This window comes from Maylandia zebra, linkage group LG4, assembly GCF_041146795.1.
Source record: "Maylandia zebra isolate NMK-2024a linkage group LG4, Mzebra_GT3a, whole genome shotgun sequence".
Taxonomy (NCBI): Eukaryota; Metazoa; Chordata; class Actinopteri; order Cichliformes; family Cichlidae; genus Maylandia; species Maylandia zebra.
Window position 1 is genome coordinate 11,451,186 of NC_135170.1, and position 16,520 is coordinate 11,467,705.

General features: G+C 44.7%; 2 protein-coding genes across 2 annotated transcripts; both read left to right on the forward strand.

Moving 5' to 3' along the window:
• Positions 1-3,082: 3,082 nt before the first annotated feature.
• Positions 3,083-4,207, forward strand: bglap (bone gamma-carboxyglutamate (gla) protein). The gene is made up of 4 exons (XM_004563017.3): positions 3,083-3,218; positions 3,327-3,374; positions 3,642-3,726; positions 3,875-4,207. The coding sequence occupies exons 1-4, from the start codon at positions 3,161-3,163 to the stop codon at positions 3,975-3,977; spliced, it is 294 nt and encodes a 97-aa protein (XP_004563074.2). The 5' UTR covers positions 3,083-3,160; the 3' UTR covers positions 3,978-4,207.
• Positions 4,208-13,900: 9,693 nt separating this feature from the next.
• On the forward strand, positions 13,901-15,527 carry LOC112429971 (pleckstrin homology domain-containing family F member 2). Its single transcript, XM_024802239.2, has 2 exons — positions 13,901-14,194; positions 14,464-15,527. The coding sequence occupies exons 1-2, from the start codon at positions 13,948-13,950 to the stop codon at positions 15,057-15,059; spliced, it is 843 nt and encodes a 280-aa protein (XP_024658007.1). The 5' UTR covers positions 13,901-13,947; the 3' UTR covers positions 15,060-15,527.
• The last annotated feature ends 993 nt before the right edge of the window (positions 15,528-16,520 follow it).

Sequence of the window (16,520 nt, forward strand, 5' to 3'; positions counted from 1 at the left end):
CACCTCTTACAGGTTATGCCACATATTTTTCACACTGCCTCCTAGTGACTGTACAGAGCTACAGCATGTAGATCTGCTCTGCAAAGCTATGATAGCACCAACCCACAACTATAACCCTGGTATATGAGGATCCCCCAACAGTGTGAATGTTCTGCCCACCCTGCTAATATCGTGTGACATCAAGAGAGGAGCTGCCGAACCACAGGTAATCCTGCAGTGTCTGCTTGAAACAAAAGATGTTTGATGTGTACCCCACAAAAGATAAGATAAGATAAGATAAGATAAGATAGAACTTTATTAATCCCTCGGGTGGGTTCCTCTGGGAAATTCGATTTCCAAAAAAGCACAGCACCGACAGAAGTTACAGAGTTACAGAATATTATATATATATACACACACACACACACACACACACACACACACACACACACACACACACACACACACACACACACACACACACATATAAATACAGAGACAATATAAATAAAATATACGAAGGGGATAAATAGAATAAATAGGAATAAAAAATAAAAATACAAGTGAATTGCACATTTCAAGTATTGAGTCTATTGCACCGTTGACTATTTACAAAAGTATTGCACAAGGTATTGCACAGTGAGGTGAAGAGGCACTACAGCTTAGTTGTTCCCCCCTCCTTTGTCCTCCTGTTTCCCCTCCCTCTCCCCTCCAGGGAGGAGTTAAACAGTCTGATGGCGTGTGGGACAAAGGAGTTTTTAAGTCTGTTAGTTCTTGTCTTGGGGAGAAGCAACCTGTCACTGAACAGACTCTTCTGGTTGTTAATGGCCGTGTGCAGAGGATGCCCAGCATTGTCCATAATGTCCATCAGTTTCTTTAATGTCCTTTTCTCTGCCACTGTCACCAGAGTGTCCAGCTTCATGCCGACCACAGAGCTAGCCTTCCTGATCAGTTTCTCCAGCCTGGATGAGTCCTTCTTTGCTGTGCTGCTCCCCCAGCACACCACAGCATAGAAAAGTACTCCAGCAACCACCGACTGGTAAAACATCCTCAGGAGCTTCCTGCAGATGTTAAAAGACCTCAGCCTCCTGAGGAAGTACAGTCGGCTTTGTGCTTTTTTATACAGGTGCTCTGTGTTGCATGACCAGTCCAGTTTATTGTCCACCCACAGCCCGAGGTACTTGTACTTGTTGACCACCTCCACCTCCTCCCCCTCTATCTGAACCGGCAGTGGACCTGCTCTAGACCTCCCGAAGTCCACAACCAGTTCCTTAGTCTTTGAGGTGTTGAGTTGCAGGTGGTTTGTGTGACTCCATGCGACAAAGTTCCTCACCAGACTTCTGTACTCTTCTTCCTGATCATCCCAGATACACCCCATGATGGCTGTGTCGTCTGCAAACTTCTGAATGTGGCATAATTCAGAGTTGTAGCAGAAGTCAGAGGTGTACAGGGTGAAGAGAAGAGGGGACAGCACAGTTCCCTGTGGTGCTCCTGTGCTGCTGACCACTGTGTCAGACGTGATGTCCTTCAGCCTGACGTACTGTGGTCTGTCGGTGAGGTAGTCGGAGATCCAAGCGACCAGGCAGGGGTCCACCTCCATCCTGTTCAGTTTTTCCTGAAGCATACAGGGCCGGATGGTATTAAAGGCACTGGAAAAGTCAAGAAACAGGATGCTGACCGTGCCTTTTCCCCCATCCAGGTGTGAGTGGGCTCTGTGTAGGAGGTACAGGATGGCATCCTCCACTCCGACACCCGCCTTGTATGCAAACTGTAGTGGGTCCTGGGCATGTTGTACCTGTGGTCGGAGGAGGTTGAGGAAGAGCCGCTCTAGAGTCTTCATAAGATGTGACGTCAGTGCCACCGGTCGGAAGTCATTCAGCTCATTGGGCCGGTTCTTTTTGGGGACCGGGACGATGCAGGATGTCTTCCATAGGACGGGCACTCTCCCCAGTCGCAGACTGAGGTTGAAGACTCGTTGTAGCAGCTCCCCAAGTTCAGCAGCACACGCCTTTAGCATCCTAGGACACACCTTGTCTGGGCCTGCTGCCTTTCTGGGGCGAAGCTTCCTCAGTTGTCTCCTGACCTGATCCACTGTGACACTGGGAGATGTTTAGGAGGAGGGGAGGGGGGGAGATGTCTTGCTGCTGAGAGAGGGATTGGAGGAGGGGGGTGTCATGGTGTCAGGAAAGGATTACATTTTAGGAGTGGCATGAGAGTATTAGGCACTTTGCTTGTGGGAAGTCTTGTTTTCATTAAAAATCAAACGACATGTTCCACTCGACATCATGCAGCTTTCCTCTGCTTAACTGTCGAACCACCCACTTGTTGTGGTAAAAATATCTGTGCACATTTAAATGGCCCGTCTACAAAGCTTCAAACAAACATGGTTGTTTCTAAATGTTGCTTTCTCTATGTAGGAAATCACTGTGGTTTGCAATAAAAAGAAAGCCCTCAGATTAAAATAATGCAGCATAATGTGGGACAGTGGTTTTTCCTTTTTAGTGAGTAAGCCATGGTTTTTCTCTGCCTCATGCACTTACTGAACTAAATGTACAAGTGTGTGGGCGCTTTAAAAGTCTGACCTGTCCGAGCTGCTTTCCTGAAAGAGTTCATTAAATTTTATATTACTACCACTACGTATGATGAGATATCGGTGACAGTGATTTGATTTGATTTCATTCTTTCTGTTTTTTGTCTCCTTTTTGTTTGTTTTTTATTTTAACAGAGATAACTGCAAATTTTGCAAAGATGAGGAAAAGGAAACTGTGATTCTTAACACAAATCTGGTAAGTAGGTCAAATGAAGCTGTAAAATAATGTTGATTGAAAGATCCTTCCAGTGGCATATATTTGTGGCTCCTCACCTATGCTTTAAAACATTGCCCACCTTTTGGACCCCTTATTCTGCAACGCTGTGAGTGTGGATGCCCTTTTCTTTCTTTCTTTTTTTACACATACATATATATATACTTCATTTTTGCAGAGGTGTGTATTTCTGCATCTGTGTGGGTGTGTGATACATGATTCCCTAACCAATCACATATCCATGTCACACAAGGGCTACATCTATAAACCGAGTGTGTTTTTACATATATATGTCTAAGAGAAGGAAAGACGGAGAGAGTGAGTGATACAGCTCGGGCCATTTTCCCTTAAACTGAAGGCTGAAAAAGAAAGAAAAGATGAAGACCGTGGCTATCCTGGCTCTCTGCTTCTTGGTAGTTATCTGTGTCGCTTCGGGTAAGAGCTGTAGCAATATTTGCAATGTAATTTTTTAACCTTAAACCTTTAAACTAAATTAGTTTTTTAAAGTTAGTCTGTTCTTATTTTTCCCCTTCTGTTTGATAGATGCTGCCACCGACCCTCAGCCTGCTGGTGACAACCCTGCTGAGGAGGGTATGATTAATATTAGTTTATTCGTCCAGAGTTTAATGGAGAAGGGGTTCGAACTTTCAGGCACTGCATGAGTGAAATGATATACCAAGAATGATGAATGATGAATGATTTTTTGCAAAAAATATTCTATACTCTTGTTTTTTGTTGTTTGTTGTTTTTTCTCTATGACTTTTTTTGTTTTTATGCTATACTGATCTTTACAAAAAAAAAAAATTTTTTTCATAAACAACAGCAGGTTGACAGATGTCTTATGACTGTGATGTGCAGGTTTGTTTGTGGAGAGGGAGCAGGCCTCCACGGTGGTGAGGCAGAAGAGAGCTGCTGGACAGTTATCCTTGGTACAGCTGGAGAGGTATCTCACACCTTATCTACAAACCTTATTGCTGCATGTTTTTAGACATGTTCTTATCTTTAATAGGGTTGGGTTGGATATGGAAAGTTTTCATGAAGGTATGAAACATCATAAGTAACTGTGTGTGTGTCCTCTCTCCTCCATTCAGCCTGAGAGAAGTGTGTGAGGCCAACGTGGCTTGTGAGCACATGATGGACATAAACGGCATCATCGCCGCCTACACTGCCTACTATGGACCAATCCCCTATTAGAGGCTACAGCTGACTGCGCACCAGAGCTGCCTTTTTTCTTGCATTGCCACCTCTGAGCTCGGCTTTTTCTTTGTCTAAAAGTGTGGCAGACGGATCAGACTGGAAGAAACCAAACACCAGCAGGTGGATTTACTTTCTTTCCTAACTGCACCTTCAAGAATATCTCTGTAATTCTGTCATTTTTCTCCGCCTGTAGAGTTGAAACGGAATAAAAATGAATATCATTCTGCTGTGTGTGCTGTTTTCTAAAGCCTTATTTGTTGTATTGGATTAGGAATCATTCACGTAACTCATGAAGCAGATTTGACAAGTTTTAGCCACTAGATGTCCCTATTAGGCTATATTATATGTAAGGCTAATGAACCTTTATCATCTCTATAATATAACATTGCAGTTCTTTTAAGGTATTCAGTTTGCTTTTTTTTTTTTAAAGAATACTTTTAGTGAATACAGTTTGCAGTAACTTTAAAAATCACATTTCTCAGACTAAAGTGATCCAGTCCTACTCCTTTATCAAAAGGGTATTCCTACATATCAGTGACCACGGTAAACAGGGCCTGAGAGTGGCTCAGAAATGTGGTTCATGATTTATTTAAACATTTTCACACAAAAGAAAATCGCTGAAACTCTGAAGCTTTTGTGCCATGTGATTCCCCGTCTGTTTGTTTCCTTTGATAGATCTGTGCATTCCCGACATCATCCCGGCAGCACCGGGGTGTCCAGTCGGACGGGTCTATTGTGCATCATGATGTAATTTCTTCCTTTGTATTCCGGTAGTTCGCTTGTTTTCTTCTTGGTGTTTATGTTTGGCTGTGCAGAAAGCAATTGATGACAGAGATAGCACAGTTAACATAGCTGAGACAAGGTGCACAGAATGAGTTGTCTATATGCCACAAATCATAAATAAAACTGAGACAAGCAGAAAAACAAATCATAGACAATGTGTGAATGTGTACGCACGTGAATATGTTTGTGAATGTTCGACTCTGTGGTACCTTCGTTCTGCTTCTGTTTCTTACTTTTTGATCAGTTTCTCTATTAATACAAAGAAAAATCCATCAGGTTGATGCGAGATGAGATGAACCTAAACAGATGTAGATGTATGGTTAGTGATGCCGTACCGTAGTTTTAAAAGTTTTAAAAACCACCACCATGCTGCTTCTTTCTGTTTTGCATTGTTACATTTAGAGGTGTTTAATTACAGCTGACTTATTATTTAACCTGCACAGAGGAGCATTTAGGTATTTTGTTTTTCGAATCAGGTGGCTGACTAAACAAGTTTCCCAACATGTTTGTCTTTGAAACTTAGATCGTAGATTACATTATTGTGTTGTTAAAGTGTTGTTAAAGTGTTGTGTTGTTAAAGAAAAAAAAAGTTTTTTGCAGTTTGCTGGTCTGGAGCTCTGGAGTGGAGATCCCAGCAAATTCCCACCAAGGTCAGAAAGTGCAAAAATGGAACAAACCCATGATCTACATTTCAGTCTCTACAGGCCTCATTTAGCACATTAAATGTTTACAGTTGTGACAGTAGAAGAGGAAAAAGGACTGAACAAATATGACTTGTCTGCATTTTGATTTCGTTTTTATTATGTCATATGTCACTGTTACAGTTCTTTTTTTTAAACAATGTGATATGTAAAACTTTAGACTCGAAAGAGGACATACTTTCTTCTTTCACATGACAGCATAGATATATTTACCACATTTTCATAGGAGCAGTAAAGAAAAAAAAGCAAAAACAAACGTTTCCAGTCATATAGCTACTTCACCGTTTACTGTTGTAAAATGTTTTATTCATTCGATAATAAATAGATCATCTTTTACTTCCTGTCAGTCCAGAGCAACTTACTGGCAATGTTACTGGCATTTGTTTTCCCTCATTAAGATATGCACATGCCAACAGGACTTTGCAGCAGTGTGTTTATTTTTAAATGAACCAGCTGAGCTACTCAACAAGTCTCACGCATGTTTGACTTTGAAACTGTCGGCGTTTCCTGCTTCCTACAGAGCATTGCATCATTATTTCCTTTAACCTGTTTTTGCTTTTATCTACATTCATTTTGTGCCTTATACTAAAACACTTTTTTTGACCTTTTTTTTCTGAGGTCCATGAGAAGATCAAACAGAATATCTTCAGTATGAGAACATGTCTCTCTGCACATATAAAATACATTTTTAACACATTTTGGTTGTGATTTTTAAATTAAATGTACAGCAGCATAAGATTTGACAATTCTTCTAGTGTGACAGCACAAATAATAAATTCTGCCTCCCTGATACTCAGAAATAAATATCTTAACAACTCTGTAAGCTTCCAAGCAAATATTCGTTATGACTTTGTTGATCCCCTTACTTTGCCTTAAATATCCCTTACACTGTTGTGATTGTTATGAGTCGGCTCTATATTACTGTGGCCCCTAGAGACAAAGCATGTACAAACTCCAAAACACTTACATAACATTTTTGTCATTCTGAAAACCCAACTTACTGGCAAGCTTTTAAAGCCTGAGCTGAGACTCTTGAGCAGCACAACTTGTTCATACCAAAGACATGATGGATGAGTTGCGCTTTGAATGAGAGAACCGTAAACTTATCCAGGCCGTGGCGAATTCATTCCAAACCACAACAGTGCCCTGGTTTAAACCAGGCTGGATCTCATTGGAGAAGGAACTATTCTGATCAAGCGCATCAGAAAATATTCTCACTCTTCAGTGGTAATTTGGTGTACGTCAGCATTGTTGTTAATGGTAACCTGAGATAAGATGCATAGGATGAGATGGGCCGCACTGTTGTCTCACAGCAAGAAGGTCCCGAGTTCGATTCCACCATCAGGCTGGGGTCTTTCTGTGTTGTGGTTGTATGTTCTCCCCGTGTTTGCTTGGGTTCTCTCCGGGTACTCTGGCTTCCTCACATTTAAACGATTAAATGTTCACTTTTGGGGCCTCTCCAGCCTGATACAGAACCCCCTAGCAGGGGGATACATAGCTGAACTGCTTATAGAGTCCAGAATCTGAGCAAATTAAAAGTGAAATCCGAAGCACATGTGCTTTATCCGCATAATAATTAATAGACTGACATGTTGCATTTAATTGTTAGAAACAAAAAGAACAAGGCTAGCTCATTTCCACGTGCGCTGTTTTTGTGCTGAGCTAACTAGTGGCTACAAATTAACGCAATATATTTAATAGTTAATGGTTGCTTACTGGGGGCAGGGGCCTGGGAGGAGTTGACAGTATGGTCGGGGTCTGGGACGCTGGGCCATCCCTGCGGCTGCTGGGCCGGGGGCAGTCTGCTTGCCTCCACCCCAGGGAAAAGGGTAACATCTCCTGGGTCAGGGGGCTGATTGCCCCCCTGAGGGCGGTGATACCTGGACCTGGGAGTATAGAGTACGTTTGGAGAGTGTGAATGGGTGTTCATTACTGTTTTTCTCCACATTGGGCGAGTGCTGAGTATTTGTATTTGTTTGCATGAGGGTGGGAATGTAAGCTTGTGTCTGGTGTGTGTCCGGTTGACTCTCCACCTCCTCCTCTCTGGGAACATCTCAGGCCCCCCCCCAGGTGTGGAGGGCTGTCTCCACCCACGACACTCCCTGCCGGTGGCTGATGCCTTTAGCCGTCGGTGCCTTGGTGGTTGATGTCCGGGACTGGGCGCTCAGGTATGTACCCGGCTCACTCCCAGCAGCTGCTTGGCAGGGCCAGGTCAGGCCCCTTCCGGGGGGTGGGGTTCCCTCGGACCTCTGGAACCTGTGCTCAATCTGCTCTGGCACAACTGGCTGCGGGCTCGTCACCGCAGCCCCCTGTGGCTTCTGCACCGTAGCTCCTAGGTGACCTCACATCTGGAGCTCTCCTCAGCTCTTTCCGGCGCGGTTGCCTCTCCGGTGGTCCTCTTTGGGCTTTCACACTCTGGTGGGCCTCTGGATGTCTGGGCCTGGGTCCATGCCTGCTTCATGCTTTGGGGGGCAGGGCTATGTCTCCCCACACCCTCTAACAGATCGTTACATGGATAAACCTTTTGAACTCAAGCTTGCTCACAGACAAACTATATCTTCCTTGGCTGCTACCTTAAAGCATATTGTTCACTGTCAGTCTTGCGTGCTGCTCGACAATTTAATATTTAGTATTTAGTGTTACTTACACGTATCTAGGTTGTTGTCTTTGATCTCTGTATTGTGTTGTTCTCTTGTTGTTTGTTTTCTTTTTTCTCCTTGTAACAGGTGATCCAATGGATTTTCTCAGTGTCTTGTCTTACTGTCCTCCTTCACCTCTATTTTTAATTTTCCCTTTCTTTCTTTCTGTCTTTCTTTCTGTCTAATTGTCTGTCCAATTTGTAATAAAATTAAATTAAATAGATCCAATCAAGTGGACCAATATGGCATTACCATATCTTCTCCACTTGAAAAAATTAATCCGTTGGGCATCCTTCGTGGCCTTCAGACAACAATTCTGATTGGTAAATGGCCTGTATTTGTATAGTGCTTTTCTAGTCCCTAAGGACCCCAAAGCGCTTTACACAACCAGTCATCCACCCATTCACACACTGGTGATGGCAAGCTACATTGTAGCCACAGCCACCCTGGGGCGCACTGACAGAGGCGAGGCTGCCGGACACTGGCGCCACCGGGCCCTCTGACCACCACCAGTAAGCAACGGGTGAAGTGTCTTGCCCAAGGACACAACGACCGAGACTGTCCAAGCCGGGGCTCAAACCGGCAACCTTCCGATTACAAGGCGAACTCCTGAACTCCCAACTCTTGAGCCACGATCGCCCCATTGTTAAAGTACAGGCAAAAAAAAAAAAAAGAGTTAATAATTGTTCATTATTTATCTGGTTGTTCAGTGATGACACGACGAATCCTACTTCCGGGCCTAAAGTAGTCTGCGTTTAATATGGCTTTTGTGTTGTTAACGTGCTTAATGTTATGTATTTTCTTCTATTTGATCTCAAAAAGCTCCTAAAACAGTCAGTGATCACTGTTGACCTCCCTCGGCTTTTATTACCGCTAATCATTTATTTAAGCTCAGTTTTTAAAACCTTAGGATGTAACTACAGCTCAGCCCATGCAGCAGTATATGAATGACTAACCTCGTATTGTGGATGGATTATCTCAGTTGTTCTCCTGGCTGGAGTTTGGTCCTTTTACAGCATCCTGCCATGCGATTACATTTGTTCCTGACCACCGAGAACACTCACGTTAACTTTTATCGAGTGGGAAAAAAAGTTAGCATGCTTATATTATGCTAACATAGCTGTGTCGCTAGCAGTCACGTAGCACATCATTATATACCAGCTAGCCCAACTTCAGTAACCCTACAAACGTCACTGCTGTTTAGTTTTCTGTCTTCATTTATGTTGGAAGTGATAACAGAGCTGTACGTTTTAATTTGTTTCCAAACCGCCGCAGTCAGGACATACTATATTGTATTTAGATAGAAGCTAGCGAGCTAACTTCCTGCTAACTTCTAACTCCGTTAAATATCATAAATTCCGTTTTCATGGATGCCTGGATGTTAAACTCAATTATTACACCTGGTAGAGCAGAACGCTGATCATTTTATTAAAGATGAAAGACTTTAGACAGTTTTTCAACTCTCAGTAATGCCATAGTGATCGTTTGATATATGGACCTGCAGCAGAGTTTAGGTCCAGACACGGCTAGTGACGTCAGACTGAACAATCGGATTGTTGTGCATTGTTTTTATTTATTCATTAATAAATAGGTTATCTTCTACTTTCAGTCCACAACTGACAATTTTACTGGCAACTGTTTACCCCTTTGCGATAACAGAAACATCCAGGAATTATGCCTTGTGCACACCCCATAGAAGCCTTTAGGCATGAAATAAATACCTCCTGTCTGCCTAATTTGCATAGTTAGTTTCTATATTTAGAACTGAATTAAAGAGGCCAAGGGCTTGGCAGCATAAAGCAGTGCACTGTGTTTGTTTTACATGTGGCTGGCTGAGTTTCATAACCTGTTTTACTATGAATTTTAACTCTTTGATTGCTTTGTTATTCCATTTTAATCTGTTGTTTCATCAAGAAGCATTTTACAGGTTACCCTGACATAAAACGTCACATTGCATGAGTTAGAGCTAAAAACAAAAACAAAACACAAAATAAAAAGTTAAAAATGCTTCTTTTTTCTAAGGTCCGTGAGAATATGGAAAAGCAAAAAACTTCCATCCATCCATCCATCTTCATCCGCTTTATCCGAGGCCGGGTCGCGGGGGCAGCAGCCTAAGCAAAGAGGCCCAGACCTCTCTCTCCCCAGCCACCTCCTCCAGCTTATCCGGGGGAATACCAAGGCGTTCCCAGGCCAGCCGAGAGATATAATCTCTCCAGCGTGTCCTGGGTCTGCCCCGGGGCCTCCTCCCGGTGGGACATGCCTGGAACACCTCACCCAGGAGGTGGTTCGGGCATCCTTGTCAGATGCCCGAACCACCTCAGCTGGCTCTTTTCGATGTGGAGCAGCAGCTGCTCTACTCCGAGCCCCTCCCGGATGGCCGAACTTCTCACCCTATCTCTAAGGGAGAGGCCAGCCACCCTTCGAAGGAAGCTCATTTCTGCCGCTTGTATCCGCGATCTCGTTCTTTCGGTCACTACCCACAGCTCGTGGCCATAGGTGAGGGTAGGGACGTAGATCGACCGGTAAATTGAGAGCTTCGCTTTTACACTCAGCTCCCTCTTCACCACGCCAGACCGGTGCAGCGTCCGCATTACTGCAGCTGCAGCCCCAATCCGTCTGTCGATCTCCGGCTCCCTTCTCCCATCACTCGCGAACAAGACCCCAAGATACTTGAATTCCTCCACTTGGGGCAGGAACTCATCCCCGACCCGGAGTGGGCACTCCACCCTTTTCCGGCTGAGAACCATGGCCTCAGATTTGGAGGTGCTGATCCTCATTCCCGCTGCTTCACCCACCGGGAACGAGTCCGACTTATTGCCGGCAATGCGAACCAAGCTCTTGCAACGGTCGTATAGGGATCGAATGGCCCGTAGCAATGGGCCAGACACCCCATACTCCCGCAACACCTCCCACAGGACACCCCGAGGGACACGGTCGAATGCCTTCTCCAAGTCCACAAAACACATGTAGACTGGTTGGGCAAACTCCCATGCACCCTCAAGTATCCTGGAGAGGATAAAGAGCTGGTCCAGTGTTCCGCGACCAGGACGAAAACCGCATTGTTCCTCCTGTGTCCGAGGTTCGACTAGCGGACGAACTCTCCTTTCCAGCACCGTGGCATAGACTTTCCCAGGGAGGCTGAGGAGTGTGATCCCCCTGTAGTTGGAACACACCCTCCGGTCCCCCTTCTTAAAGATGGGGACCACCACCCTGGTCTGCCAGTCCACAGGTACTGCCCCTGATCTCCACGCAACATTGCAGAGGCGTGTCAACCAAGACAGCCCTACAACGTCCAGAGCCTTCAGGAACTCGGGGCGGACCTCATCAACACCAGGGGCTCTGCCACCAAGGAGTTGTTTAACTGCCTCAGTGACCTCGCCCCCGGAAATTGGCGGGTCATTCCCCTCATCCCCAGACTCTGCTTCCTCCTTGGAAGACGTGTCAGTGGGATTAAGGAGGTCCTCGAAGTATTCCTTCCACCGCCTGACAATTTTCTCAGTCGACGTCAGCAGCGCTCCGCCAGCACTATACACAGTGCAGGTAGAGCACCGCTTTCCCCTCCTGAGACGCCTGACGGTTTGCCAGAATCTCTTCGAGGCAGTCCGAAAGTCTTTTTCCATGGCCTCCCCGAACTCCTCCCACACCCGAGTTTTTGCTTCAGCCACTGACCGAGCCGCATTCTGCTTGGCCTGTCGATACCTGTCGGCTGCCTCCGGAGTCCCACAGGTTAACCAAGCCCGATAGGACTCCTTCTTCAGCCTGGTGGATCCCTTCACCTCTGGTGTCCACCATTTGGTTCGGGGATTACCACCACGGCAGACACCAACCACCTTGTGGCCGCAGCTCAATGCAGCAGCTTCGGCAATGGAGACGCTGAACATGGTCCATTCGGCCTCAATGTCCCCAGTCTCCCTCGGAATGCTGTTGAAGCTCTGCCGGAGGTGTGCGTTGAAGATCTCGCGGACCGGGGCCTCTGCTAGACGTTCCCAGCACACCCTCACTACGCGTTTAGGTGCACCAGGTCTGTCCAGCGTCCTCCCCCGCCACCTGATCCAACTCACCACCAGGTGGTGATCAGTTGACAGCTCAGCCCCTCTCTTTACCCGAGTGTCCAGAACATATGGTCGCAGGTCTGGTGATACGATTACAAAATCGATCATCGACCTACGGCCTAGAGCGTCCTGGTGCCACGTGCACTTATGGACACTCTTATGTTCGAACAGGGTGTTCGTTATGGCCAAACTGTGATTAGCACAGAAGTCCAATAACAAAACACCGCTCGGGTTCAGATCAGGGAGGCCGTTCCTCCCAATCACGCCCCTCCAGGTCTCGCTGTCGTTACCCACGTGAGCATTGAAGTCTCCCAGCAGGACAACAGAGTCTCCAGGTCAGGTGGAGCACCTTCCAGCACCCCCCCCAGGGACTCTAAGAAGGCTGGGTACTCTGAACTGCCACTCGGCGCATAAGCACAGATGACAGTCAGGACCCGTTCCCCGACCCTAAGGCGCAGGGAACAAACCCTCTCGTCCACCGGGAAAAACCCCAACGTACCGGCAGCAAGCCAAGGGGATATTAGAATACCCACCCCAGCCCGCCGCCTCTCACCAGGGGCAACTCCAGACTGAGACAGAGTCCAGCCCCTCTCCAGGAGACTGGTTCCAGAGCCCAAGCCATGCGTAGAGGTGAGCCCGACTATATCTAGCCGGTACCTCTCAACCTCACGCACTAACTCAGGCTCCTTCCCCACCAGAGAGGTGACATTCCATGTCCCTATTGCCAGTTTTGGCAGCCGGGGGTCAGTCCGCCAGGGCCTCCGCTCCTGGCCGCCACCCGGCACACAATGCACCCAACCCCTATGGCGCCTCCTGCGGGTGGGCCCATGTCTCCCCTTCGGGCTGTGCCCGGCCGGGCCTCATGGACTAAGGCCCGGCCACCAGACGTTTGCCCTCGGGCACCCTCCCCGGGCCTGGCTCCAGGGCGGGGCCCCGGTAACCCTATCCCGGGCAGGGTAAACTGTTCCCTCGATATCCTTTTCATAAGGGTCTTCTGAATCGCTCTTTGTCTGGTCCCTCACCCAGGACCAATTTGCCATGGGAGACCCTACCAGGGGGCAAAAGCCCCCAGACAACATAGCCCCTGGGATCCCTGGGACACACAAACCCCTCCACCACGATAAGGTAGCGATTCAAGGAGGAGAAAACAAAACAAACCTTTTAAAACAAAAAACTTTAAAAATGAAAACATCTCACTCTAGAAGTCTTTTAGCAAGGCGATAAGAATCATAAAGTCAGCCTGCCGGGCATCCCACCTCTAACCCAAAGGGTCAAAACTTATGTTCGCATTCTCCATAAAAATGCTCATACTGATTGAGCAATGTTGTGCAAGCATAATTTATTTTGTTTTTTTCATTAAGGACGGGAAAAGAATTCTGACATTCCTGCACCTCTCTGTGAAGTGACTCTGCAGAGGGAGACAATCATACTGTTGATTTTACCGTGCACTCTTCTGCCAAATAAGAATTAAGATATTGTTTTGGAAATAGCAAGTGAAAGTTGTTGTTGCACAAAAGGGAGCTTTCCTCGTTTAAAGCAACTTATAAATATGTAATACTGTATAATCTTTCCATAACGACTCCACTTTTTTTAAATGTTCTTTCTTTCTTGATTGTTTTGTTTGACCAGTTTCTATTTTTCCAGTAAGTACTGCCTCACTACTCCCTTTTCTTGCCTTCCAGTATAACATGTTTGTCACTTGGCCCGCCCCGTTACATCACCACCAATAGTTTAAAAAGGCACTCTGGAGTTCAGACACTATCAAGCTGCACAACTTGTTCACACCAAAGAAATGATGGATCACCCAACCTTTGAACGAGAGAACCAAGAGCGTGTGCAGGCGGTGGAGAGTTCATTCCATCAAGCAGGGAAGCCCTTGTCCAAGCCGGGCCGGATTCTAATCGGAGAGGGAACTGTGTTTAAGCAGGGTCGCAAGAAGATACAGCAGAAAATCCTCTTCCTCTTCACTGATATTCTGGTGTACGGCAGCATTGTTGTGCCTGGTCGCTGGTACAAAAAGCAGAAGATCATCCCTTTAGGTGAGACATTCATCTGCGTTTCCTGCAGCTAACCTACTGTGAGAAGATTAATGTGAAACTGCCAAAAAACAATTTTATGACTGAAGAGAAAGAAATATAGACAAAAGCTTCAAGAAGAGCCAACACTATTGAATACTGTCCATAATATGACTGGCAAGTAGAAAATAGCAAGTGTGCTGTGCTAATTTAACTTCATATGTTCAGCTTTCTGCTCATACCATTTTATCCATGTAATTTTTATGTTGTTATCAAATTCACTATGATTTTAGAGGACATTGAGCTGGAAGACCTGGAGGACAGTGACATATTCAAGCATCAGTGGCTGATCCGAACACCGAGCAAGTCTTTTTTTGTGTCCGCCCCTTCATACGAGGAGAAGAAGGCCTGGATAGAGCACATCAATGAATGCCGGTCCAGCCTAATGCAGGGCACCAGCTGCAAACCTTCCAAGAAGTTTGCTGTTTCCTGGATTCCTGATCCGGCTGCTTGCAAATGCATGCGGTGCCTCTCTACAAAGTTTAGTGGGGTCAATCGTCGACACCACTGCAGGAATTGCGGCTTCTTGGTCTGCAATTCATGCTCCAAGCAACGTGCCGTTATCGATCACATCCACCCCACTAAAAAGCTGAGGATCTGCAGTTTCTGCTACAAGAATATTAATGAAGAGAAGTTTCGCGACAGGGGAGACAGCGCCGGGAAAAGCAGCTCAGAGGAGGAAGAGTTTTGTCCTTCTGGTGAGGAAAATGAGAAAGTGGAGGAAGGAGAGATAGGGATCTATTCTCCCAGCAACTGGCTGGACACCAAAAACGGGACTTGGGAACGACTGAGCATTTATGATTACCCAAAGTCAATACCATCACAGTAGCCAATAAACTGCAACAAAGACGCTTTTGAATGGATTCAGATTACACAAAGTTGATTTTCTTACATGAAGTTACATAAATGTAAAGATAAATGTGACGACGTATTATTTGTTTGTGTCTATTTGTGTTTTAATCTTAGGCTGTACACGCAACAATTTGCACTGTAAATAACAAATCAGGAGTGAGTCGAAAAAATCATTTTAAAAAGACAAGAATATATCATCTTTGTACATATTCAGTGCCATTAACCATGCTAGTTAAATGAATAATGCTCCATCTGCCTGTCACTTTGCTGCTGGAACAGCTGAATTTCACAATAAAGGATATTTCTATTCCAAAAAGCACTGTCTTCTCCCTGTGCATGTGACTCTGAATGCACGTTTCTTTGTTTGAATGCATGTAAAGTATTTGCATCCAGTATCTGCTCTTTTGCTGCTCCTTAACCTCAACAATAAAGTGCAGATAATCAATTTGTGAGAGATGTTATTACAACACTGAAATCTCATCATTTAGTAATAAGTCCTCTGTTTAGCCCTCAGAGTCTTATTGGAGCATATTACAGTGTTTTCTTTTACTTCTGTGACTTTTTGGGTTTTTTATTGTGCAAGTCAAGGTCAGTGAAGTAACCGTATATAGTTCCTCACCCACAGTATACATTTTTCCAATAAGCATGTATATAAAAACCATTCGGGAAAACACACAGAACCTTTACAGCACCATTGATTTATCATCATTTTTCTTCTCACTGGCATTTTTCATAAATATAACATACAAACATACATATCAAACTGTAGCACGTCCTAGTGTTACAGTACTTGATGACGCTGCTATAATAATGCGGTAATAACAGAATGTGGCTAAACATTTACACTTCTTTTCAAAGATTTAAGTTCATTCTAGTTAACTCTCTGAATCGAGCACATCCTAATACAGTAAACAGCTCCAAAACAAAAGCGAGTACATTTTTGAGTCAGTCAGCCAGTTTTGAAAGAACAGTAAATCGGCTGAAAGCAAAATACTGATGTAGAAATTGTAACTATGTAACAAGAAGTAGACAAATTGCCTTCTAACTAGTGGTGGTTTCTGCACATTTTTTGTATGCAACTCAATTAAAATTAAATAAATTATAAATATTGAATTATTCCGTTAATTTTAGCAGTAATAAGACTTACAGTAAAAGTAAACACCAATATATGTGATTTAAGTATAATAAAACTATTATAAGGTCACAAAAAAATAAATGAATAAAGAAAATGATGTATAAATGGGTCAAATCTGTCACTGGATCACTGTACAGTGATATGCAAGGTTCTGGCAACATCAAATATCCTGTTTACCTATGTTCTATGTTTATTTATTTATTTATTTATTTATTAGGAGTGTTTTTTGTTTTTCTGGAGGTTTTTTTGTTTGTTTTTTGTTTTGTTTTGTTTTGTTTTGTTTTGTTTTGTTTTGTTTTGTTT